The 25,377-nt window shown below is 49.3% G+C and overlaps 1 protein-coding gene across 3 annotated transcripts in view; it reads right to left on the bottom strand.

Moving 5' to 3' along the window:
* ODAD4 (outer dynein arm docking complex subunit 4) overlaps positions 1–13,908 on the bottom strand; it is a 40,448-nt gene extending 26,540 nt beyond the window's left edge. The window contains exons 1-8 of one of the 3 annotated variants that reach the window (XM_063656639.1): positions 13,671–13,719; positions 11,682–11,775; positions 9,262–9,393; positions 8,848–8,998; positions 8,063–8,124; positions 7,670–7,835; positions 5,817–6,041; positions 5,426–5,633 (exon numbers count right to left, since the gene is read on the bottom strand). In XM_063656639.1, the coding sequence (XP_063512709.1) occupies positions 5,426–5,633; positions 5,817–6,041; positions 7,670–7,835; positions 8,063–8,124; positions 8,848–8,998; positions 9,262–9,330 (881 nt within the window). In that variant the 5' untranslated portion in view covers positions 9,331–9,393; positions 11,682–11,775; positions 13,671–13,719. Of the gene's footprint in view, positions 1–5,425; positions 5,634–5,816; positions 6,042–7,669; positions 7,836–8,062; positions 8,125–8,847; positions 8,999–9,261; positions 9,394–11,681; positions 11,776–13,670 lie in introns of all 3 variants that reach the window. The other 2 variants (XM_054457552.2, XM_054457553.2) reach the window with 2 other exon arrangements.
* Positions 13,909–25,377: the final 11,469 nt, after the last annotated feature.

Below are 25,377 nucleotides of genomic sequence, written 5' to 3'. Positions count from 1 at the left end.
TTCCTTTCCATCATGGAAATCTATCCTTAAGGAAATCACTTCTCAGTATTCCATCTGCTATTCTACTACTCCTCAGGGATTGTTCAGGCCCCATCCCTTCCCTACACATCAAGCTTGGGGATTTGCCCCTGCCCAGGACCGGCAAATTGACTTTACTCACATGCCTCGAGTCAGGAAACTAAAATACCTCTTGGTCTGGGTAGACACTTTCACTGGATGGGTAGAAGCCTTTCCCACAGGGTCTGAGAAGGCCACTGTGGTCATTTCTTCCCTTTTGTCAGATATAGTTCCTCGGTTTGGCCTTCCCACCTCTATACAGTCCAATAACGGACCGGCCTTTATTAGTCAAATCACCCAAGCAGCTTCTCAGGCTCTTGGTATTCAGTGGAACCTTCATACCCCTTACCATCCGCAATCTTCAGGAAAGGTAAAATGGACTAATGGTCTTTTCCCAAAAACTCGCCAACCAAGCAAGTAATTACGCTGAACCTCCTTGGGCACTCTCTAATTGGATGTCCTGGGTCCTCCCAATTCTTAGTCCTTTAATACCTATTTTTCTCTTTCTTTTATTCGGACCTTGTGTCTTCTGTTTAGTTTTTCAATTAATACAAAACCGTATCTAGGCCATCACCAATCATTCTATACGACAAATGTTTCTTCTAACAACCCCACAATATCACCCCTTACCACAAAATCTTCCTTCAGCTTAATCTCTCCCACTCTAGGTTCCCACGCCACCCCTAATCCCACTCGAAGCAGCCTGAGAAACATCGTCCATTATCTCTCCATACCACTCCCCCAAAATTTTTGCTGCCCCAACACTTCAACACTATTTTATGTTATTTTTCTTATTAATATAAGAAGACAGGAATGTTAGGCCTCTGAGCCCAAGCTAAGCCATCATATTCCCTGTGACCTGCACGTATCTATCCAGATGGCCTGAAGTAACTGAAGAATCACAAAAGAAGTGAAAATAGCCTTAACTGATGACATTCCACCATTGTGATTTGTTCCTGCCCCATGCTAACTGATATGATATATTCTCCCTCACCCTTAAGAAGGTACTTTGTAATATTCTCTCCCTCCCCTAAGAATGTATTTTGTACACCTATCCCAAACCTATAAGAACTAATGATAATCCCACCACCCTTTGTTGACTCTCTTTTCGGACTCAGCCCACCTGCACCCGGGTGAAATAAACAGCCTTGTTGCTCACACAAAGCCTGTTTGATGGTCTCTTCACATGGACACGTGTGACATCCCAAAGTGCTGGGATTACAGGCATGAGCCACTGTGCCTGGCCTGTGGTTATTTTTGAGAGGAAGACACATTCTTTTTTAAAAAAATAAAAAAATAGCAAGGAACTGCTTTGGTTTTAAAAATCCTACCTATGTATGTGAGTATGTAGGTAAATACATTGAAAAGGGGCCAGAGGACACATTCCAACAAGATCATCCTGGGAAGTGGGAAGTGGGTTGCGGGGGACAACTTTCAGGTTTTGCTCTCAGTACCACCCAGTTCTGGTTCAAGCCTGCAAGCCTGACATTGTAGTACTTGTGTAAAAACAAAACATGGGCACAATGGCTCATGCCAGTAGACCCAGCTACTCAGGAGGGTGAGGCAGGAAGATTGCTTGCACCTAGGAGTTGGAGGCTGCAGTGAAATATGATTGCACCACTACACTCCAGCCTGGGCAGCAGAGCAATACCCTGTTGCTAAAAAACAAAACAAAACAAAACACACACAAAAAAAAACACTGGACCTTAGTGCCTGGGGGCTGAACCGGTTTCGAGGCATGGCATCCAGGCCTCCCACTGCCTGCAGGCCCTGGTCCCTAGCCCTGCCACACCTACCTACCTGTGGTTCTCCAAGTCCTCCATCCCTGCCACATCTTTCTGCCCTGCCCAAGGTCCCCTTCTCCCTCCCCCTTGCCCCCCTTGCTGACCCTGCTGCCTTCCCTGAGGCCCCTGCCAAGCTCCCACCTGCCTGTCTCCTTGGCCCCTGGGCCACACTGTGCACCTGCTGCTGTCACAGCCCGTCGGAGTGGATCCCCTCTTCTAGAGTGGGTACTCTGTTCTGGCGAGTTGAATGAGTGAATAAGCTGTAATATGTTCATTTTTCATAACAATATGTACTAAAAATCATAATAGCAAAAATAAAGCATGTGATCAAATAATTTATAGATTATTCAGAGAAATAAATGAGTGCCGTGGGCACTGAAAAAAACACTTAGACTAGTAAGTGGCTAATTTAGCAAGTGGCTGATTAGAATGAGGGAGCTCCTGGAGCACATGGGACTCACAAGGAAGACTGGAGTAAGCCTGGGTGAGGCCCATTCGTGGATGTTAAAAACTAATAGGCCGGGCATGGTGGCTCACACCTGTAATCCTAGCACTTTGGGAGGCTGAGGTGGGTGGATCACCTGAGGTCAGGAGTTAGAGATAGCCTGGCCAACATGGTGAAGCCCCATCTCTACTAAAAACACAAAATTAGCCGGGCTGCCAATAATCCCAGCTACTTGGGAGGCTGAGGCAGAAGAATCACTTGAACCAGGGAGGCGGAGGTTGCAGGTTGCAGTGAACTGAGATCACTCCATTGCACTCCAGCCTGGGCAAGAAGAGTGAAACTCCATCTCAGATTATTCAGTCACTTAGCACACATTCATTACATGCCCACTGTGTGGCAGATGCTGGGAATAGCACCTTTCAAAGTCCAAAGTCTAACAGGACAGACAGGCTACCTGTGGAGAGGGAGCCCAGGGGAGGGATTTGTACCCCCTGGGGCAGGAGGCAGGCTTTTCTTTTTTCTCTTTTTTTTTTTTTTGAGACAGAGTCTCGCTCTGTTGCCCAGTCACAATCTCGGCTCACTGCAAGCTCCGCCTCCCGGGTTCACGCCATTCTCCTGCCTCAGCCTCCCAAGTAGCTGGGAGTACAGGCGCATGCCACCACACCTGGCTAACACTATGCCTGGCTAATTTTTTTTTGTATTTTTAGTAGAGATGGGGTTTCACCGTGTTAGCCAGGATGGTCTCGATCTCCTGACCTCGTGATCCACCCACCTTGGCCTCCCAAAGTGCTGAGATTACAGGCGTGAGCCACTGCGCCAGCCTGGGAGGCAGGCTTTTCAACCTTTATTGAAATGTTGAAGAATGGGTGGTGGCAGCTTGATAAAGCAAGTGCTGGGAAAAGGGAAAGCATTCCTGGGGCTGGAGGATATGCACAGAGCTCTGCACTGGCTGGGGCCCACAATGCCTGGGGGCCTGGAGAAAGCCAGGTCAAGAGAGGCCAGGAGAAGTCAAGGGAAGAAGGGCAACCTGTGTTGAGCAGGGCATTGAAACTTCATCCCAACCACAGGAGTTGTTTTTCAGAGAAAGGCCAGCTGAGCTGTAGGAAGCCCAGGTCAGAGGAAACAGGCAAGAAGTAAGGATGGTCTGGACTGAGTTGTGGGAGGGAAACAGAGAAAGTATGGACAGGACAAGACATGGCCGGTGCTGGGCATGAACAGTGAGGGGGCCAAGCACGGTGGCTCATGCCTGTCATCCAGACCAACCTGAGCAATATGGCAAAAACAGAGAGGGGAGGGAGGTATCTGGGAAGCCTCCGGGCTTCTGGCTTGGGACTGAGTGGCCAACAGTGCTATCCTCGGGGATGGGGAACCCTCAAGAAGTAAGTTTGGGAGGAAGATAAGGGATTCCGATTTGGACATGTTAAGTTTAGGATTCCTGTGGGACATCCAGATGGAAATGTCTTAGAATCTGCTGGACACACAGGTCTGAGGCTCAGGAGAGAGGTCTGGCGAGAAGTAAAGATTCCTAACTCATTTGTGCATGGGAGATGTTTGGATCCAAGGTACCATATATATACATCATATCTAATCCCCACAGTCCCTGTGGGTTGGTATTATTATGCCTTCATTAGAGATGAGGAAACTGAGGAGAGGAGCAACTTAATCAAATCCACACAGCTTCTAAGTGGCAGAGCCAGTTAGAAAACAGTTAGGGATCGAAGACAGGTCTGTCCCTAAAGCTGTTTTTTTCTAATATGGGATGGCCAGTATGGGATATTCCTGCTCAGCACAGTGAGAGCAGGTGAGAAATGAACTGGGAATAGAAAGCATGTGGGGCTTTGATCAGTGAAGAGGAAAGGGCAGGAGGCAGGAATGTTCAGGAGCGTTTGACCCCAAGGGAAGATTGCTATAAGACGGCAAGGGTGGGGTTAGAGAGGGCCTGAGGGCCAAGCAAAGGGGCTTGACCTTTAACCTGCAGGCAGTGAGGGGCCCAGGCCCACTTGTGAGCAGGGGAGGGAGAGTTCATAGCATGTGTCTCTGGAGATTTGTGGGAGGAGCTGGAGAGAGACAGCAGAGGCAGGGGAAGCAGCAGGACTCAGGTCGGCTGAGGGCTGGGCACTGTGAGGGCAAATGGGATGATGGGAGACCAAGGAGGCTCAGACTGGTGAGATGAGTAGAAACCAGGCAGGAAGGAGTCAAGAATGACTCCAAAGGGTAGAACCAGGATGCTGAGAAAGCGATGGAACCTCTGGGTGGAAGTCAGCAAGTCTTGAGAAGAGCTCATTTCTGGAGAGCTGGTGGTACTACTATCGTGGATACCAGGCACTGTCCTAAGGTCTGCACAGGTACTTCTGCATTTCATCCTCCCTTCCGCCCTACAGGGTGCCCAGCTAACAGAGGAGGAGACCCTGAGGCCGAGGGAGCTAAAGTGACTTATCTCAGATCCCACGGCTGGGCGGCGCAAGTTCCACAGCCTAGGTCTGCCTGACTCCACAGCCCGTGCTCTTGGTCAGCACCGGTTTTACAAGACCCTGCTTGATCCATTCCCTGCCCACTTCCTTCAGCCTCCTCTTGGCCACTCTCCCTGGCAATATGCTGTGCTCTCCAGGCTTAAGTACCCTCCTGTCTCAGGGCCTTTCCATAGGCCCTGTGTGTTCTGCAATGTCATCAAGTCCTCCTGGAATGTATTTCTCAACACACTGGATCCTGTACTTTTCTTTCGTGGCACTTACAACAATTGCAATTAATTAGCTATGTCCCTTTTTGCTTGACATCTGCAGGGAAATGGCCCTTGTGTCTGGTTATTACTGTGTTCCCACACTAGCAGCATCTGGCATGTCTGGGGCTTCATGCATGCTCGTTAAGATGATGTAAGAATATAAACATCCCTAAGAGCCAGATCATTGGGTAGCTTTTTGGAATTTTGAGCCACTACCCTTTTGGTGGCAAAAAAGCTAACAGTCTAGGTGCCCCCGCCCTCAGTCCTGGGCAGGTGGTCCCCACCTCCAGGAGAATCTACCTCAGGCATGCACAGCAGAAAATGGGAGTCAAGCCACCAGCAGCCCTGGCAAGGGCCTCAGATAGCCCCAGATGTTCTCCTCTGTAGACTCACGCCAGTGGCCTCCCCTAGGGCACTCACTATTCCTTGGCGATCTCCAGGTCCTTTCTGTGGCTCTGCAGGGCTGCCTCCATCTGCCCCAGCTCAATCTGGGCATTCCCTATGCAGCTATACAAGTTTCCAACCAGTTCATCCTTGTTGGGTACCTCTTCCTTGTTCCATTCCAGTACCTTCTTCAGCACTTTCTCAGCTTTCTGAAGACTGCCTTCAGCACTGCCACTTGTGAGCACTGAGAAAGAAAAGGGGTGCTGTGGAGGCCAGGGCAGCCTCCTCTTAGCTGACAGGGTAACTCTTCTTCCTGCAGACACCATCTGCAGGTCTGAGAGACCAGGGGCTCAGATACCTGGGTGCTCCTTCCCCACCTGACAAGGCACTGGAGGCACCTGCCCCACCCTCTGAGAACAACACCTACACATATCAATGTCCTCCAGGCTCTTGAGGATGTAATGGGCTGTCTGTGAGGGACTGCGTTTGTGGTCCCGCAGCCATTTCTTTTGCATCAGCTTCCGGTCCCGCTCCCGGGCGTAGATCGGCTTCTGCTGCCTCCAGAAGTTGCTGTGAGTATCCAGGTAGTTGATGCCCGTCATGATGAGGTCCTCCACAGTCAGGCCGCCCTTCATGGTGCCTTTGATCAGGTCTGTGGGGAAGGGGTGTGAGGAGGCGCCAAGGAGAACAGGCCTCTAAGGGATTTGCCTCCTGTTTCCTCCCGGTGGCTGCTGCAGGGCCCTCTGTGAACTTGTTCTACTTGGAGTTGTTGAAACAGAGAGGAACGTGAGTGTGCATGGTGGCAGAGTGGGTTTATCCAGGCCAGGATGCAGCCAGAGCCCCACTTTCAGGGAGTTCCATGGTATGGGCCCCTTATGGCAAGATATGAGGAGCTAGCCAGAAGGGGCAGCTGGTGGATGGCTCGCTGAGAAGCCTCGGGGCTTCCCCAGTTCAAGCTGTGTCCTCAGATAACACTGAGTCTAAATGCACGATCTGGCCCAGGCTGCCAGTGCCCAGTGATTTCCCAGGTGCCCAGTGGGCCTGTGCATGCCGGGAGCTGGAAGGGGGGTGCCCAAGTCCTGCCCACTGCCTGGCCAGAGGTTACAGCCAGAAGCAAAGCTACTAGGCCACTTGAGGTAATATTCAAGCCACCCCTTCCCTCCGCAGCAGGTCCTCTGGAGAATAGGAGGCATTCAAGCCTGTTGCTAAGGAGATGGCCAGCAGTGAAGCTGTTCCTGTGTCACGGAACAGGGAACCCTACACATGACCTTGGGAAGCCAATTCTGGAGAAGAGGCATTTGATTCACAGGTGACCCTGCTCAGGCTTATCAGCTAATGGCAATACTCCCATCCCCATGTTGATGTGGGACATTCATCTCAGGCCTCTGTCCTTCATCCTGTCACTGGCAGCAGTGTGGTGGAAAGAGCACTGGACTGGCCAGGTGTACTGGCTCACATCTGTAATCCCAGCACTTTGGGAGGCCGAGGTGGGCAGATCACTTGAGGTCAGGAGTTCGAAACCAGCCTGGCCAACACGGTGAAATCCCATCTCTACTAAAAATACAAAAAATTAGCCGGATGTGGTGGTGGGCGCCTATAGTCCTAGCTACTAGGGAGGCTGAGGCAGGAGATCCGCTTTAACTCAGGAGGTGGAGGTGGCAGTGAACCGAGTTTGCTTCACTGCACTCCAGCCTGGGTGACAGAGCAAGACTCTGTCTTTAAAAGAAAGAGCACTGGACTGGAGGTCAGAGGCCTGGATTCTGATGTTGACTCCACCATGAACTTGTTTGTCAATTTATAAAAGTTCCTTCCCAATCAGGGTCTCTATTTCCTTATCTACGAAAGGAGAACTTGGACCACATGATGTTTCAGAGCATTCTAGAACTAATATCCTCGGATTTAAGCACCTGTCCGCTGGATTCCTTTGCCCATTGTAAGGATTGAAGGCAAAGGGGATGTCCCTTCAGGGACTATGGTGGTAAAGGAGACCAAATCTCTGTTGTTCCCTCCCAGGGTACCACAGCACTTAGGAGCATTGCTCTAAAATTGGACTTCCTGGATTCGAATAAAAGCCATGTCATTGCCTACCTATATATGACCTTAGTTTCCGTTGGTCTGCGCCTCAGTTTCCTCATCTGTAAAATGAGAATGCTAATAAAACCTGTCCACAGGTACATGTCAGCTAATATTATATGACAAGTTCTGCCTTCAGCTCATGCATGAAGCAGCCACCCAGATTTCCTTTCCCCCAAGGCCCTGTGCCAACAAAGTGTCCGAAACCTTCATCCAATAGGAGCTTCTCCAAATACTCTTTGTCCACGTAGAGCTCCCCCAGAAGCTGGCGGACAGTCTTCTCACTCTTGAGCGAGCCCTTCCGTTTGGGCTCTCCCTTGGTGGGGTGTAAGAGGTGTTTCATGGGCTGAGGCTTCTGCTGGGCTTTTATATTCTGAGAAAATGGAGCAATACCCAACAGAGCTTCAGCAAGGAGCAGAGTGTACCCAGCCATGGCCCTAGGGTCTGTGATCCCAGATTCCTCCAACTCCAGGACCTTTCTGTGGGCCAAGAGTCACGGAGTATGCCTGGTCGGATTGCAGCTAGACTCCCAAGACCCCTTCTCAGGCACACATAGCCTCTTCCCTTGGAGGGATACAACCACAGAACCAGGGCCCTTACCTCAGCCTGCTTGCTTAAGAAGGAGAGGTCCCCTTTGTTCTCCAGCTTAATGGAAGAAGGACCTGCAAGGAAAGAAGCTGGAGCTCAGGTCGGCCAGACCCCCTAGGCATGACCTATCACATATTTTTATGTAGAAATGGCTGCCTTTGGCAGGGGGATGGTGGAGGCTGTGGCAAAGCTGGCCCTAAGCCAGCCTAGCAGGCAAATGGTGCAGGCTGTTTGGTATAACTCCTAGGAGCTAATAGCCCCCGCTAGCCCAAGGCTATGGCAGCCAGATTTCCAAACAAAGGGAGGCCAAGGATGCAGGGGAAACTGTCCATTTCCAGGCCCTGCCACCAACAGAGCAAGCTCTCACTTGCTCTCACTTGCTTCCCTTCTCCCCCTGCCATAATGCTGATGGCTAAGGCCAGCCCTTGGTATGCGTCTGGTGAGGGAGGAAGCCAGGGACTATAGAAGGCTGGGCTCAGGACTGCATTATAGCTTTTGACACCAGGCTAAAGACAGGCCTACTTTGAAACAGCCCTTCTAATCTGACCTTTAGGAAAACCCAAGGCTGCAGCGCTCAGAGATCAGTGTGTGCATCAGGGAATGGTCCTCCCAGCAGACAGGTGGTGCCCGCCACCATGCCCGGCTAATCCTCAACAACACTGCAGCAGCCAAATCCAGGTGTAGGACTCCCTGTGGGCCTGGTGGTGGCTGCTCACCTGCTGTAACTTAGCCTTCCTCTAAACCTAAGGATTCCAAGGACCTTCCTGGATAAGGGCATAGGCCCTGTGGTCACTCACTTCCCACTGAGTTGTTGATGGCTTCCTGGGCTTTCTGAATGCCAACTTTGAATTCCCGATCAGGCCTCAGCTTGTAGCCTCGATGATAGAATACCAAGGCAAACTCAAAGTCTCCCATGGTGTAGAGTGTCTCAGCCTTTTGTAAAATCCCCTGGAATGGGAGGAAATCAAATCAAAGTGACCAGATAAGGCCTTATAGGACTCACATGTGGTGGAACAGAAGGGTCTTGGGTTGAAGGTCAAGGTTGGAATACAGGGGGCAGGGACTTAGGCAATGACCTAGGAAGAGAAAATGGCATCAAACACTAGGCAGTCTGGCTGGTTCTACTTGTAACAACTACTTGTTACAACTACTTGTAACCAGAAGTTGCTACAAGCAATGGCAGGATCGAGTCCTCCTGCCCATGCAGTCACCTTACAGAAAGCTGGGTCACTCTGGAGCGAAGCCTCAGCATCCTTCAGGGATCTCTCCAAGTCTCCCATCTTCAGGAAGCACTTTGAGCGAGCAACCAGGCAGTTCTTGTCTCCATCCTGAAGGTAAAGAGCCTGACAAAGAAACCAGTCAGGTTGACAGCCAGCATGAAGAGCAAGGTAGAAGCTGGAGTGGGAAGGGCAGCCCAAACCCTCCTGCCCTGGGGATTCTTCAGGCCAGCACACAGGCCTCTGGCTCCTAAGCAGAACAACTCCGATCTGCGCTCAGTCAACTTGATTATCTGCATATGGCTCAACTTGAACAAGGTCAAATTATGGCTGTTGTAGAAGCCACTGGCTGAAGAGTAGGAATATACTACTCTGTGGATACGCTGACTTTCCACCAATGTCTGAGAGCCCCCCAGTCCCCTCAGGCAATAGAACTGTAGGGTATTTTGTGCACACCAAACTCAACTACAAACCTGAAACGGCAACACATCATACTCAAAGCAAATTTCAAAGGCTAATAAGCATTCTGAAGTGGACTTGAGGACAATCTGCCATGCGGGTTAACCATTCCAGTAGCCTTCTCTTTTTATGTAGCTAATCAAGAACTAATCACTATATCCGGGGATTAAGATGAAAATACCAGGAAAAGGCTGGGAGTGGTGGCTCACACCTATAATCCCTGCACTTTGGCAGGTCGAGGTGGGCGGAACGCTTGAGCCCAAGAGTTTGGGACCAGCCTGGGCAACATGGCAAAACCGTGTCTCTACAAAATACAAAAAAATTAGCTGGGTGTGGTGATCCATGATTGTAGTCCCAGCTACTCAGGAGGCTGAGATGGGAGGATTGCTTGAACCTGGAGAGGTCGAGGCTGCAGTAAGCCATGATCACACCACTGCACTCCAGCCTGGGTGACAGAATGAGACTCTGTCTCAAAAAACAAAACAAAACAAAACAAAAAGAGGCCGGGTGCAGTGGCTCACACCTGTAATCTCAGAACTTTGGGAGGCCAAGGTGGGTGGGTCACTTGAAGTCAGGAGTTTGAGACCAGCCTGGCCAATGTGGTGAAACCCGTTTCTACTAAAAATACAAAAATTAGCCAGACATGGTGGTCAGCACCTGTAATCCCAGCTACTTGGGAGTCTGAGACAAGAGAATCGCTTGAACCTGGGAGGCAGAGGTTGCAGTGAGCCGAGATCATGCCACTGAACTCCAGCCTGGGTGATGGAGTGAGACGCTGTCTCAAAAAAAAAAAGAAGAAAGAAAGAAAGAAAGGAAGGAAGGAAGGAAGGAAGGAAGGAGAAAAGAAAAATGAAAAAAAAGGAAGGAAAAAAAAAAGGAAAATGAAACTGTGATTTTGACCCTAAAGTGGGGTTGAGGGCAATATTCCCACTCCCAGTGTCCTCTCTTCTGTGTGAGATGATTACCATAGTCTGTGGTATACTGTCCTTCCTGAGGCATCTAACTGTACCCACCCCCCTTTTTCTTTTTTGAGACAGAGTCTCACACTGTCACTCAGGCTGGAGTGCAGTGGCACGATCTCTGCTCACTGCAACCTCCGAGTCCCGGGTTAAAGCAATTCTCCTGCTTCAGCCTCCCGAGTACCTGGGACTATGGGCGCCTGCCACCACACCCGGCTAATTTTATTTTTTTGAGATGGCGTTTTGCTCTTGTTGCCAAAGCTAGAGTGCAATGGCACGATCTCAGCTCACTGCAACCTCTGCCTCCCGGGTTCAAGTGATTCTCCTGCCTTAGCCTCCAGAATAGCTGGGATTACAGGCACTCGCCACCATGTCCGGTTGATTTCTTGTATTTTTAGTAGAAACAGGGTTTCACCATGTTAGCCAGGCTGGTCTCGAACACCTGACCTCAGGTGATCCACCTGCCTTGGCCTCCCAAAATGCTGGAATTACAGGCATGAGCCACCTGGCCTGGTCTTTTTTTTTTTTTTTTTGAGATGGAGTTTCACTCTTGTTGCCCAGGCTAGAGTGCAATGGCATGATCTTGGCTCACTGCAACCCTCTGTCTCCTGGTACCCACCCCTTTCTAAGACCTTCCTACTTTTCTAAGAAGAGGAAGTAGCTACTGTCTTTCCAAGGCTACCCTTCCCTCAGGGTGTTCTTTTTTCTCTGCCGGGGGGTACTTCAGGATGGGACATGATCCATCAGGAGGAGAATAAGTGGGGACAGGGCTCCCAAACTCAATTGTTCACTTATCTGGTCATCATTTCTGGTTTTAGGGTGTGGTTGGTGACTGAAAGGGACAAACGACTCTGGGGAGCTGTTGAGAAGCTTGATCTTACAGGAAGTCTCAAGACTACAGGGTTATCCCACCACTCCATCTAGAATAAGAAGTGGGCAATTTGGAGCAAAAGAAATGGTCATAAAAACATGTTTTTAGGGCACTGTAGCTCATACCTGTAATCCTAGCACTTTGTGAGGCCAAAGCGGGAGTATTACTTGAGCTCAAGTGTTCAATACCAGCCAGGGCAACATAGCAAAACACCTATCTCTAAAAAAAAAAAAAAAAAAAAAAAAGAAGAAGAAAAGAAAAAATTAGCCAGGCGTGGTGGTGTAAACCTGTAGCTCCAGCTACTTGGAACACTAAGGTGGGAGGATCACTTGAGCTCAGGAGTTTGAAGCTGTATTGAGCTGTGATTGTGCCACCACATTCCAGCTTGGGAGATAGAACGAGATCCTGTCTCTGAAAAAAAAAAACAAAAACCAGTTTCCTTATGCAGATGTCAGATGTGTAGTTTGGTGGTTAGAACCTCAGCACTGGAGTCTGAGCCCGGCTTTGAATCCTTCCTCTGCCACTTGCTAGTTCAGCGACCTTGGGCATGTTGCTCAACTTCTGTGTATTTCCTAATCTATAAAATTGAGTATGCACTGGGCAGGGTGGTTCATGCCTGTAATCCCAGCACTTTGGGAGGCTGAGGTTGGGGGGATCACCTGAGGTGGGGAGTTCGAGACCAGCCTGACCAACATGGAGAAACCCCGTCTCTACTAAAAATACAAAATTAGCCGAGCATGGTGGCACATGCCTGGAATCCCAGCTACTTGGGAGGCTGAGGCAGGAGAATCGCTTGAACCTGGGAGGTGGAGGTTGGGGTGAGCCGAGATTGCGCCACTGCACTCCAGCCTGGGCAAGAAGAGCAAAACTCCATCTCAACAACAACAAAAAAAATCCAGTATGCTTAGCAGTGTGCCTGAGGCTGAGGCAGGAGAATCACTTGAACCCAGGAGGTGGAGGTTGCAGTGAGCCAAGATCGCACCATTGCACTCCAGCCTGGAGACAGAGCAAGACTACATCTCCAAAACAACAACAACAACAACAACAACAAAAACCATCACCCAATCCCCTTAGGGTGGGATGATGCAATTCATACTAGGGTTACTATAATAATGTTGCTGGTTGGTGCGGCAGCTCACCTCTGTAATCCCAGCACTTTGGGGGGCCAAGGCAGGTGTATCACTTGAGGTCAGGAGTTCGACACCAGCCTGGCCAACATGGTGAAACCCTGTCTCTACTAAGAATACAAAAATTAGCCAGGCGTGGTGGCACATGCCTGTAATCCCAACTACTCCCTAGGCTGAAGCAGGAAAATTGCTTGAACCTGGGGAGGCGGAAGTTGCAGTGAGCTGAGATTTCGCCACTGCACTCCAGCCTGGGCGACATAGCAAAACTTTGTCTCAAAATTGATAATAATAATCATATGTTGCTTACTGGCCACCTTTTATAAGCAGCGGTGTGCTGGAGACATTGCGGCTTCTGCATGCAACCTCCCATCCAATCTGCCAGCAAATGATGGGAAGGTAAGGCTGCTCTGTGGCAGGAGGCCGGTTAATCATGAAACATTTAAGTAAAAGTAGAGGAAAAGGTCACTGTTAACACAGAGAATGGAGATCGCAAGTGGGAACTGGTAGAAAATGGCCAAGCACAGGGCTTATCTGTGACAGCAGTGTGTCCATCAAAAATCAGTGAATAATAGAAACAATAGGGTCCTCCAGGCATCATCAAGACCTCAGTGTTATCTGCAATCAAAAGGTGAGGGCAGGGGGCAGGCGCAGTGGCTCACGCCTGTAATCCCAGCACTTTGGGAGGCCGAAGCGGGTGGATCACGAGGTCAGGAGTTCGAGACCAGCCTAGCCAACACAGTGAAACCCCCATCTCTACTAAAAAGACAAAATAATTAGCCGGGCATGGTGGTGCGCGCCTGTAGTCCCAGCTACTTGGGAGGTGGAGGCAGGAGAATCGCTTGAACCCGGGAGGCGGAGGTTGCGGCCAGCCGAGATCGTGCCATTGCACTCCAGCCTAGGCAACAAGAGCGAAACTCCGTCTCAAAAAAAAAAAAAAAAAAAAGTGACGGGTGATGGGGTGATGGATAGGTTCAGAGCTCGACTCACATTGCTGAAGCTCTGCGCGGCTTTAGAAAATTCCCCGCACAGGTAGAGCCGCTCGCCTTCGGCCATATAAGAAGGAAAGGTGCTTCGCAAGGTCTCGCCTTCGGGGTCCGACATGGTGACCGGATTTAGAGACGCTAAAGCAGAGACAATCGAAGAAAAGCTGGAGAACCTCTATCTGGTTTGTGGAAGCTCCGTTTCTTAGCAACCATGAGATGTACAGCGACTTCCGGTTCCGCCCCTGTCTGGCAAAGACCCGGATTCTGGGTACAACGTGCCGGCGTGCGCTTGCGCCAGTTCTGCCGCGGACTGGGCCAGGGAGTGATGAGTGCGTGGCTGACGGCTGGGCTCGTTAGTGTTTGCTGTTGCACGCTTTGTCGGTTCTCTCTGGAGTTGCTGCCTGAATAGGCTCCCTTGTAAGACAGCCAAGAAAACAGGAAGAGGGTTGGAGGCAAAGTTCCGAATAGGGATAAGGCATACGTGGTAAGGATATGTGCCCCGCGTACCGCCATTAGGGGGAGAGAGCACTGGGCTTGGAGTCAGTGGACTTTGGCTGACTTCACTCCTGTCACTTCCTAACTGCGTGACCTCTCGCGGGGCATGTAAGGGCTCCCAGCCTCGAATGTTCCACCTGCCAAATAAATATGAAAATAATGGAACACTCAGGGATGCGAGGATTTGCATAAGAAAACATGGAAAATAACGTTGGGTTCAACATAATTTAACGCAGTTATTTAAGCAGCTACTAGTAGCGGGCCTTGACCAAGGCATATTCTGACGTCCTTCCCCATTCCCTCACCATCACCACTCCTCCAAAAGTGGACTAGGTGCTTCTTCTGGGCTCCAACGATACCCTAAGTAGCTTGCTTAACTGCCTTTACTACGTTACTTCCAAAACGTCCTAATGTCATTGTTGAAGTTTAAATAGTAAAAAGATGTCCTTAACTACAAATGCACACACACACACACGGCATACATGTAAAACTGGGGATATTTGAGTAAGATCAGTGGATTGTATCTGTCAATTTTCTGGTTGTGTTATTGTACTAAAGTTTTTAAAGATGTTACCGTTGGGAGAAACTGGGAAAAGGGTACGTGGGATCTCTTTTGTATTTAGTTCTTATGAACTGCATATGAATCTATGATTATCTCAAAAGGTTTAATTCAAAAGATAAGAAATAATATGGTCCCTGCTTGAAGGAGTTTTATCTAATAGGGGAGAAAGATGTATAAACAAGTAATGGCCACTTAAAGTGATATTAACTAGTAATTAAAAGTTCTGTGTGCCTGTGAGGGAGATGAGGACAAAATGGTGTGAAACCCAGGCAAATGAATGATTCAGCCAGGGTTTGGGATGAGCTAGAGACATCTTCATAGAGGGGTAACATTTGAGCTGAGGGTGAGTAGGGTGGAACCCAGTAGACATAAGTGGAGAATGAGAGCTAGGTGTGGTGGCTCATGCCTGTAATCCCAGTACTTTGGAGACTGAGGTGGGAGGATCGCTTGAGCTCAGGAGTTCGAGACCAGTCTGGGCAACATGGTGAAGCCCTGTCTCTACCACAAATACAAAAGTGAGCTGGGTGTGATGGTGTGTGCCTGTAGTCCCAGCTACTCAGGAAGCTGAGGCAGGAGGATCGCTTGAGCCTGGGAGGTCGAGGCCACAGTGAGCCATGTTTGGGCCACTGCATTGTAGCCTGTGTAACAAAGCAAGACCCTGTCTCAAAAAAAAAAAAAAGGAAATAACATGTGCAAAGGCTGGAGGTGTGTACATTCACAGGGTGTTTAAGGAGCAGCAACAGGTTTAAGGACCTGCAGTGAAACTGGTCCTGTTCTAGGTTAAGGTGGGCTCATTGATGAGTTGAGGACTGTTGCTAGAGCAACCAGGATTAATCAGAAAAAAACCTCCTGCAAGGAAGAGATCTATAGATGCAGTGCAGTCCCAATCAGAATTCCAGCAGCTTTTTTTTTTTTTTTTTTTTTTAAGGTGGAGTCTTGCTCTGTCACCCAGGCTGGAGTGCAGTGATGTGATCTCGGCTCACTGCAATCTCCGCCTCCCGGTTTCAAGCTATTCTCCTGCCTTAGCCTCCTGAGTAGCTGGGATTACAGGTGCACACCACCATGCCCAGCTAATTTTTTGTATTTTTAGTAGAGATGAGGTTTCACCATGTTGGCCAGGCTGGTCTCGAACTCCTGACCTCAGGTGATATGCCCACCTCAGCCTCTCAAAGTGCTGGGATTACAGGCATGAGCCACTGTGCCCGGCCCCAGCAGCCTTTTTTTTTCAGTAATTAACAAGCTAATTTTAAAATTTATGTGGAAATGCAAAAGACCTAAAATAGCCAAAACCATTTTGAAAAAGAAGAACAAAAGAGAACTTATATTCTGTGATTTCAAGATTTATTTTAAAGCTACGGTAATGGTATTAGCATAAATATGTAAATATATATGGATTAATGGAACAGAAATAGATCCACACATATATGATCAATTGATGTTCAATGAAGTTGCCAAAGAGATTCAATGGAGAAAGGATAATCTTTTCCACAAATGTGTGCTGAAGCAATTGAATAGCCATATGGAAAAACAAAACCCAAAATAAAAAACCTTGATCCTTACCTCACACTATATACAAAAATCAACTGGAAATATTTTAATGTAAATATTTAATTAATTTTTGTTTTTATTTTTTGAGAGAGAGTTGGCCTTGTCCCCCAGGCTGGAGTGCAGTAGTGAGATCTTGACTCACTGCAACCTCTGCTGTCTGGGCTCAGGCCACCTCCCACCTCAGCCTCCTGAGTAGCTGGGACTACAGACATGCACCACCACATCCAGCTGATTGTTGTGTTGTTTTGGTAGAGACGGGGTTTTGCCATGTTGCCTAGGCTGGTTTTGAACTCCTGAACTCAAGCAATCCTCCCACCACGGCCTCTCAAAGTGCCAGGATTACAGATGTGAGCCACCATGCCTGTCCAAATATAAATATTGAGTTTTCTTTTTTTGAGATGGAGTCTCACTCTGTCACCCAGGCTGGAGTGCAGTGGCGTGATCTCAGCTCACTGCCACCTCTGCCTCCCAGGTTCAAGTGATTCTTCTGCCTCTGCCTCCCAAGCAACAGGGACTACAGGTGTGAGCCACCATGCCTGGCTAATTTTCATATTTTTGGTAGAGACAGGGTTTCACTGTATTAGCCAGGCTAATCTCGAACTTCTGACCTCAGGTAATCCACCCACCTTAGCCTCCCAAAGTGCTGTGATTACAGGCATGAGCCACTGCGCCTAGTCTAAACCTTGAACCTTACCTCATACCATATACAAAAATTAACTAGAAATATTTAAATGTGGCCGGGTGTGGTAGCTCACACCTGTAATCCCAGCACTTTGGGAGGCTGAGGCAGGCAGATCAAGACCATCCTGGCTAACATGGTTGAGCTATGATCAGGCCACTGCACTCCAGCCTGAGCAACATAGTGAGATCACATCTCAAATAAAATACAATTCTAGAAAATGCAAACTAACTGCCTGGGAACATGGCAGTAGGGAAGTGAGGGGTAGATTACAAAGTACAGGGAAACTCATGGAGGTGAGGAATATGTTCATTATCTTGATTGTGGTAATTGTTTCACAGGTATATACATATATTAAAACTCATCAAATTGGCCAGACTTGGTGGCTCAAGCCTGTAATCCTAGCATTTTGGGAGGCTGAGGTGGGTGGATCACCTGAGGTCGGGAGTTCAAGACCAGCCTGACCAACATGGAGAAACCCCGTCTCTACTAAAAATACAAAATTAGCTGGGCGTGATGGCACATGCCTGGAATCCCAGTTACTCGGGAGGCTGAGGCAGGAGAATCACTCGAACCCGGGAGGCGGAGGTTGTGATGAGCCAGGGTCGCGCCATTGCACTCCAGCCTGGGCAACAACAGTGAAACTCCATCTCAAAAAAAAACCAAAAACCTCATCAAATTGTACACTTTATGTGCAGTTTATTGTACATTAATTATATATTAAGAAAGCTGTTTTAAAAACACAATAAGGCCTGGCGTGGTGGCTTAACGCCTGTAATCCCAGCACTTTGGGAGGCCGAGGCGGGCGGATCACCTGAGGTCAGGAGTTCAAGACCAGCCTGGCCAACATGGTGAAACCCTGTCTCTACTAAAAATACAAAAATTAGCCGGACGTGGTGGCAGGCACCTGTAATCCCAGCTACTCGGGAGGCTGAGGCATGACAATCGCTTGAACCTGGGAGGTGGAGGTTGCAGTGAGCCGAGATCGTGCCATTGCACTTCAGCCTGGGGGACAAGAATGAGATTTCATCTCAAAAAAACAAAACAAAACAAAAACCAATAAAATACCAATCATAATGTGTGCTTTTCGGCAGTTTATAAAGCACTGTGAGCTTGACAACACCCTAGCGAAGTAAAGAGCCAGTCAGTAGTTTCCTGGTTTCACAGATGAGAAACTCTGAGGCTGAGAGAAATGACAAGGTTTGCTCCAGGCTACAGCACAAAGGATATAAGTGAGCTGGGTTGGGGCCTATTCCTTGGGTTCGATTAGCAGGATAAAGAGTGCTAGAATTGGATTCCAATGTGTCCCAACCATTTATAGCTGTGTTCCTCATGTTATTGCTTTATTTCTTCTTTTATTGTGAAATAGAACATAAGTAAACATACATGTCTGGCCTGGCGTGGTGGCTCACTCCTGTAATCCCAGCACTTTGGGAGGCCAAGGCAGGCAGATCACCTCGAGTCAGGAGTTCAAGACCAGGCTGGCCAACATGGTGAAGCTCCATCTCTACCAAAAATACAAAAATTAGCCTGATGTGGTGGCACACACCTGTAATCCCAGCTGTACCAGAGGCCGAGGCAGGAGAATCACTTGAACCCGAGAGGTAGAGGTTGCAGTGAGCTGTGATCATACCATTGCACTCCAGCCTGGGCGACAGAGCAAAACTCTCTCTCAAAAAAAAAAAAAGTACACCCATGTAGTCATCACACAGGTAAATCAAGAAACATATTGCTAGCAGGGGGTCCTGTGAGAGGCCCCTCCCCACTCACAGCTCCCTCTCCAGGTAACTACTGCCTTCACTGTGAGCCCTCATCATCTCTCTCCTGGATTATTTCAACATCCTTCTAAGTGGGTCTCCTTGGCCTCCCCTCCCCCACTTCCTTCTCAACACAACAGTCAGAAGATTACTTTTATTTATTATTTATTTATTTATTTATTTAGACAGAGTGTCTAAATAAAGGCTGGAGTGCAGTGGCACAATCTCGGCTCACTGCAACCTCCGCCCTCCTGGGCTCAAGCAATCCTCCCACCTCAGCCTCCCCAGTAGCTGGAACTACAGGTGCATGCCATCACACCCTGCTAATTTTTGGGTTGTGTTTTTTTTGGTAGAGAAGGTGTTTCGCAATGTTGCCCAGGCTGGTCTTAAACTCTTGAGCTCAGGCAATCCTCCTGCCTTGGCTTCCCAAAATGCTGGGATTACAGGCATGAACCATCATGCCTGGCCAGAAGACTCCTTTTATTTATTTATTTTTATTTATTTATTTATTTTGAGACAGAGTTTCGCTCTGTCGCCCAGGGTGGAGTGCAATTGCAGGATCTCGGCTCACTGAACCTCCACCACCCTGTGTGGTGGTGGGCGCCGGTAACCCCAGCTTCTCAGGAGGCTGAGGCAGGAGAATCGCTTGAACCCAGAGGGCAGAGGTTGCAGTGAGCGGAGATCGCGCCACTTCACTCCAGCCTGGGCAAAAGAGCGAAACTCCATCTCAAAATAATAATAATAATAATAATAAACTCATTCAGAGATAAGGTTAAACATGTCATATGTAAAAGTCAAGGGTAAGTGATTTATGTGTGTGGGAGGGGCTGCACAGGTTCTTCCTGAAAGAGGAGGGAATTTTATAGGAACATACCTGGTGGGGAGGAGGCAGTGGCAGTTTTTGAGAGAGAGTCAGAGTGGAGTGGGGGTGACTCTGGGAAGGGGCCAGCCTGGACCTGGTTGGGCTGCATGGAGAAACTTTGTTCTCTGAGCACAGATGCTGCATCCCCAGAGAGATAACTGCTGCCCGGGAGTGGAACTATCCATGCCTCCAGCTTCCCTGGTGGCAGGCAGCCTCTGTCAGGTTAGAGAGAGGGGCCCTGGCTGCATCTCCCTGGAGAGCCTTCCCCAGGACACACAGGCCCTTAGCTCTGATGGAAGGTTGGTCAGTACTGGGCAAAAGTGAGTGGTGCGGAAGTTAGAATCCTTGGCTCTTCACAGGGTGGATGATGATGGGGCTTTGCTGGAAGCTCCTGTCTCGGGCTGTTACAAGGAGAGAGGTGGGTTTAGAACTGGATACTCTACATAAAGAGAAAATGCATTTGAAAAAAATAGTAGCCGGGCACGGTGGCTCACGCCTGTAATCCTAGCACTTTGGGAGGCTGAAGTGGGCGGATCACGAGGTCAGGAGATCGAGACCATCCTGGCTAACATGGTGAAACCCCGTCTCTACTAAAAATTAAAAAAAAAAAAAATCAGCCAGGTGTGGTGGCACATGCCTGTAGTCCCAGCTACTTGGGAGGGTGAGACAGGAGAATCGCTTGAACCCAGGAGGCGGAGGTTGCAGTGAGCTGAGATCACGCCACTGCACTCTAGCTTGCGTGACAGAGCGAGACTCAGTCTCAAAAAATAGAATAAATAAAATAAATAAATAAAAAGAAAAAAATAGTAGAACTGGGCCAGGCGTGGTGGCTCACGCCTGTAATCCCAGCACTTTGGGATGCCGAGGCAGGCAGATCATGAGGTCTGGAGTTAAAGACCAGCTGGCCAACATGGCGAAACCTCGTCTCTACTAAAAATAGAAAAATTAGCTGGGCATGGTGGTGGGCACCTGTAATCCCAGCTACTCAGGAGGCTGAGGCAGGAGAATCGTTTGAACCTGGGAGGTGGAGGTTGAAGTAAGCCCAGATCACTCCGTTACACTCTAGCCTGGGCGACAGGCTGAGACTCCATCTCAAAAAAAAAAAAACAAAAAAAAACTCCACAAAAAAATAGTAGAACTGGATGCTCAGGTAGACCATTCTCCAGGCTGCATCTCCTCCCTCCTCTCCCTGCCCTTCCCCTACAATTGCTTTCTTTCATTCACATATTATAAGGGCCTTTTTTTAGTTATGTTTACGGTGAATGCTTAATATGTGCCCAGTCCCATGCTAGGCACTGGGGATGCCAAAATGAACAAGGCACTCTCTTAGGCCTTGGGTTGCTTACAGTCAGATGAAGGAGATCCACTGGATAGGATCTTTCCCTCTTACTCACCTGCAGCAGGTTGCAGGGTACAGGCCCAAGGACTTGGAGTCTGAAGATCATTAGGTTAGTTGATCATAGGCAAAATGATGAAAACACTTAGTTAGCTCAAGTGGCTGCTGTGAGTAGTATGCCTTTCACATAGTAGGTGCTCAATAAATATTAACTAAAATTGCTGCAAATCTAGGAGGAAGTCCTTAGCCAGTTTTAGGCTTCTGGAACCCAGGTAGAATGCCCAAAACCTGGGCGTGGAGATGGTGCCTATAACCCTCTGTATTCTGATAGGGACCTGTCCTCCAGTCCAGTCTAGAAGAGGAGGGAGGTGATTCAAATGGGAAAATCAAAACAGTTTAGAGCTTTTATTTTATTTTTTATTTTTTGTAGAGATGGGGGTTTTGCCATGTTAGCCAGACTGGTTTTGAACTCCTGAGCTCAGGCAGTCCACCTACCTTGGCCTCCCAAAGTGTTGGGATTACAGGCGTGAGCCACTGCACCCAGCCTGGTTTAGAGCTTTTAAGTTAGAAAATAGAATGATGAGAAGATGGATTCTAGATTGATTAATTCAAGGCAGATGAACCTCTGTGGGTGCATGGTGGGGTAACGAGAGAGTCTTACTTGAGGAGGCTGGGGGTTGGGGGCAGAGACCTGGTATGAGACCGCTGAGTGAACTAGAAAACCTCAGTGGCTGGCTCATGGGCCCTCTGGCCAGCACCTCTCCCCGCTCACTCCCTGGACGTTATTTTTTGTTGTTCCTGCCCAGGAATAGTCAAACTTAGGCCTAGCGACACCTAAATGGAGGACAATCATTCAGCAAACATTTATTGAGTACTTACTATGTAACCAGTTCCTATTTAAACTGCTAGAAATACAGCAATGAAGAAAATAGACAACGATCCCTATCTTCATCATGCACATACGCAAGTATATCTGAAGGATAAATTATTAGAAGTGGAATTACTGGACCAAAGGGCAAGTGAATTTAAAATGTTTATTGATATTACCAAATTGACCTTCAAAGAGTTTATTATATTTTATGTCCCGCCTGGATGACCATTTCCCCAGGAGTGTATCTGTCTTTCTTTTTTTTTTTCTCAGACAGGGTCTCACTCTGTCACCCAGGCTGGTGTTCAGTGGTGCAGTCACGGCTGACTGCAACCTTTTTTTTTTTTTGTCTCGCTCTGTCACCCAGCCTGGAGTGCAGTGGCGTGATCTCGGCTCACTGCAACCTCCGCCTCCTGGGTTCAAACGATTCTCCTGCCTCAGCCTCCTGAGTAGTTGGGACTACAGGCACGTGCCACCATGCCCGGCTATTTTTTTTGTATTTTTAGTAGAGCTCGGGTTTCATTTTGTTAGCCAGGATGGTCTCAATCTCCTGACCTTGTGATCCGCCCGCCTCGGCCTCCCCAAGTGTTGGGATTATAGGCGTGAGCCACTGCACCCAGCCAGCCTCCTGAGTAACTGGGATTACAGGCATGTGCCACCACATACAGCTAATTTTTTGTATTTTTAGTAGAGACGGGTTTCGCCATGTTGGCCAGGCTGGTCTCGAACTCCTGGCCTCAAGTGATCCACCTGCCTCAGCCTCCCAAAGTGCTGGGATTATAGGCTTGAGCCACCGCGCCCACCCAGCTCACTGCATCTTTGACCTCCTGGGCTCAAGTGATTTTCCCACCTCTGCCTCCTGAGTAGCTTGGACTACAGGTGTGTGCCACCATGCCTAGCTAATTTTTTTCTTTTTTTTTGAGACAATGACTCACTGTGTTGCCCAGGCTGGTTTTGAACTCCTGGATGCAAGTGATTCTCCTACCTTGGCCTACCAAAGTGCTAGGATTATAGGCGTGAGTCAGCATGCCCAGCTGCCCAGCTAATTTTTTATTTTTTGTAGCGACGTAGACTCACTGTATTGCCCAGGCTGGGTTGGAACTCCTGGGCTCAAGCCCTCCTTGGCCTCTCAAAGTGATGGGATTACAGGCCTGAGCCTATGCACCTGGCCTCCCAGGAGTATTTCCTTCCTTCCTTCTTTCTTTTCTTTTCTTTTTTTTCTTTTTTTTTACTGAGACAGGGTCACACCCTGTTGCCCAGGCTGGAGTGCACAATCTCAGCTCATTGCAGCCTTGATCTGGACTCAAGTGATCCTTCCACCTCGGTCTCCCAAGTAGCTGGGACTACAGGTGTGCACCACCATGCCCTGCTAATTTTTGTTTATTTTTTTGTTTTGTTTTGTTTTGTTTTGAGACAGAGTCTCACTCTGTGGCCCAGGCTGGAGTGCAATGAATGGCACGATCTCTGCTCACTGCAACCTCTGCCTCCTGGGTTCAAGCAATTCTGCCTCAGCCTCCCAAGTAGCTGAGATTACAGGCACCCGCCACAGTGCCCAGCAAATTTTTTTTTTTTTTTTTTTTTTTGCTTTGAGATGGAGTTTTGGTCTTGTTGCCCCCGCTGGAGTGCACTGGTGCGATCTCGGCTCACTGCAACCTCCGCCTCCTGGGTTCAAGCGATTCTCCTGCCTCAGCCTGCTGAGTAGCTGGGATTACAGGCACCCGCCACCACGCCCAGATAATTTTTTGTATTTTTAGTAGAAACAGAGTTGCACCTGTTGGCCAGGCTGGTCTGGAACTCCTGACCTCGAACTCAGGTGATCTGCCCGCCTAGGCCTCCCAAAGTGCTGGGATTACAGGCGTGTGAATCACCACGCTCGGTCTTTTTATTTTTTGTAGAGATTTGGTGGTGGTGGTGGGGGCTCTTACCATGTTACCCAGGCTGTACTTGAACTTCTGGACTCTAGCAATCTGCCTGACTTGGCCTTCCAAAATTCTGGGATTACAGGCATGAGACAGCGTGCCTTGCCTGGAGTGTATCTTTTTTTTTTTTTTTTTTTTTTTTTGAGATAGAATCTCTCTCTGTCGCCCAGGTTGGAGTGCAGTGGTGCAATCTCTCCTCACTGCAACCTCCACCTCCCGGGTTTAAGTGATTCTCGTACCTCCACCTCCCGGGTTTAAGCGATTCTCGTGCCTCAACCTCAAGAGTAGCTGGGATTTAGGCGTGTGCCACCATGCCTGGCTAATTTTTGTATTTTTTGTAGAGATGGGGTTTTGCCTTGTTGGTCTTGAACTCTTGACCTCAAGTGATCCCCCACCTTGGCCTTCCAAAGTGCTGGGATTACAGGTGTGAGCCACCAAGCCTGGCCACCCCCATTTTAGGACAAGAGAAGAGAGGTGATAAGGAACTGCTATTTCAAAAAGATTAATGGGAGGGAAGGGACCAGAAAGTGACATCATCAGGGAACACTTGATTCAGGCATGGGTAGCAAGTTCAGTTACCTTACTCCTGGCAGCAACAGGACTGGGGGAGGGGGTCTTGGAGAAGATTTTGTCTGCAAATGTCGCAACACTGTTGCAGTGTGAGTATGACCCAAAGTGCTTGGCAGGGGCACAGGCCTGCTGCTTCCCTGCATTCTGGGCTGACCTCTTCACTTGAGCCGGTCAGTGGATGCTTCTGGCCTCCTTCCTGGAGCTAGACAGCTGTTAGGCTTAGGGAGCAGCTCCGGACCTACAGGGTTGGGGTGCAGGTAGGGAGGGAGGCTGCAGTATGTCAGAGTGGTAAATACATGTCCTGATTTCCAGGACTGATTTCACATATTCTGCCCCACAAGTTCACCAGCACCTGTCAGACTGGATGTCCCAGTTTTTGGCTTGGAAAATTCGATCTGTCTCAGGTAATGGAGAAAGGGGAGACAGCAGTTCATTCATTCCAGTGTCTAAGCCTGTGGTTGGTGGGAGCAAGAGACTGTCTGGGATGGCTCCAGCCCTTCGCTGGAATCTCGCATTGAATTCCTAGCTCTGCCCTGATCCGTGCTGAGGCGAGCAGGTGAGTGGGACGGACGGCGCTGTGCCTGCACCCTCCTAGCCCCACTTGCTTACCGCGGCCCCTGCCCTATCCCACACTGGGAAGTATGCTCTGTTAGCCTCGGCTCAGCCTTGCCCCATCGGCCCAGTGGGGAGAGCCCAGGGAGGGGAGAGGCTCCACGTGCTAATGGAAAGCGGCCTGCCAGCCACTGCTGCTTAAGGAGACTGTCTAAGCAATCGGATTAGGTGCGGCCCAGATGAAGACGTCCGTTTCTCCCAAGGGAGGGAGCAAGGGTACTCCAGGTCCCAAAGCAGCGTTACAGCCAGTTGGGCTAATCCCACCCTCCCTTCCCCCAACTCCCCGAGTGGCAATCTGTCCAGCCCCTCAAGCGATCAGGCCACAACCCCCAGCAACGCGCGTTCTCCTCCCAGCCTAGCCCGGCCCATCTCCCCACCCGGGGCCCCGCCCCGGTCCCGCGGGCTCCCAAAAGGCGGTGGACGGGCCCGCGGGACTACAAGTACCAGCAGGCCCCGGGGCCCGCCCTCGTGGGGCGGGGCCAGGCCGGCAGCGAATTGGGAGG

This window comes from Pongo pygmaeus, chromosome 19 (assembly GCF_028885625.2).
Source record: "Pongo pygmaeus isolate AG05252 chromosome 19, NHGRI_mPonPyg2-v2.0_pri, whole genome shotgun sequence".
In the NCBI taxonomy this organism is placed as follows: Eukaryota; Metazoa; Chordata; class Mammalia; order Primates; family Hominidae; genus Pongo; species Pongo pygmaeus.
Note: the sequence above shows the minus strand (reverse complement) of the source record. Positions and strands in the feature narration are given on the sequence as shown.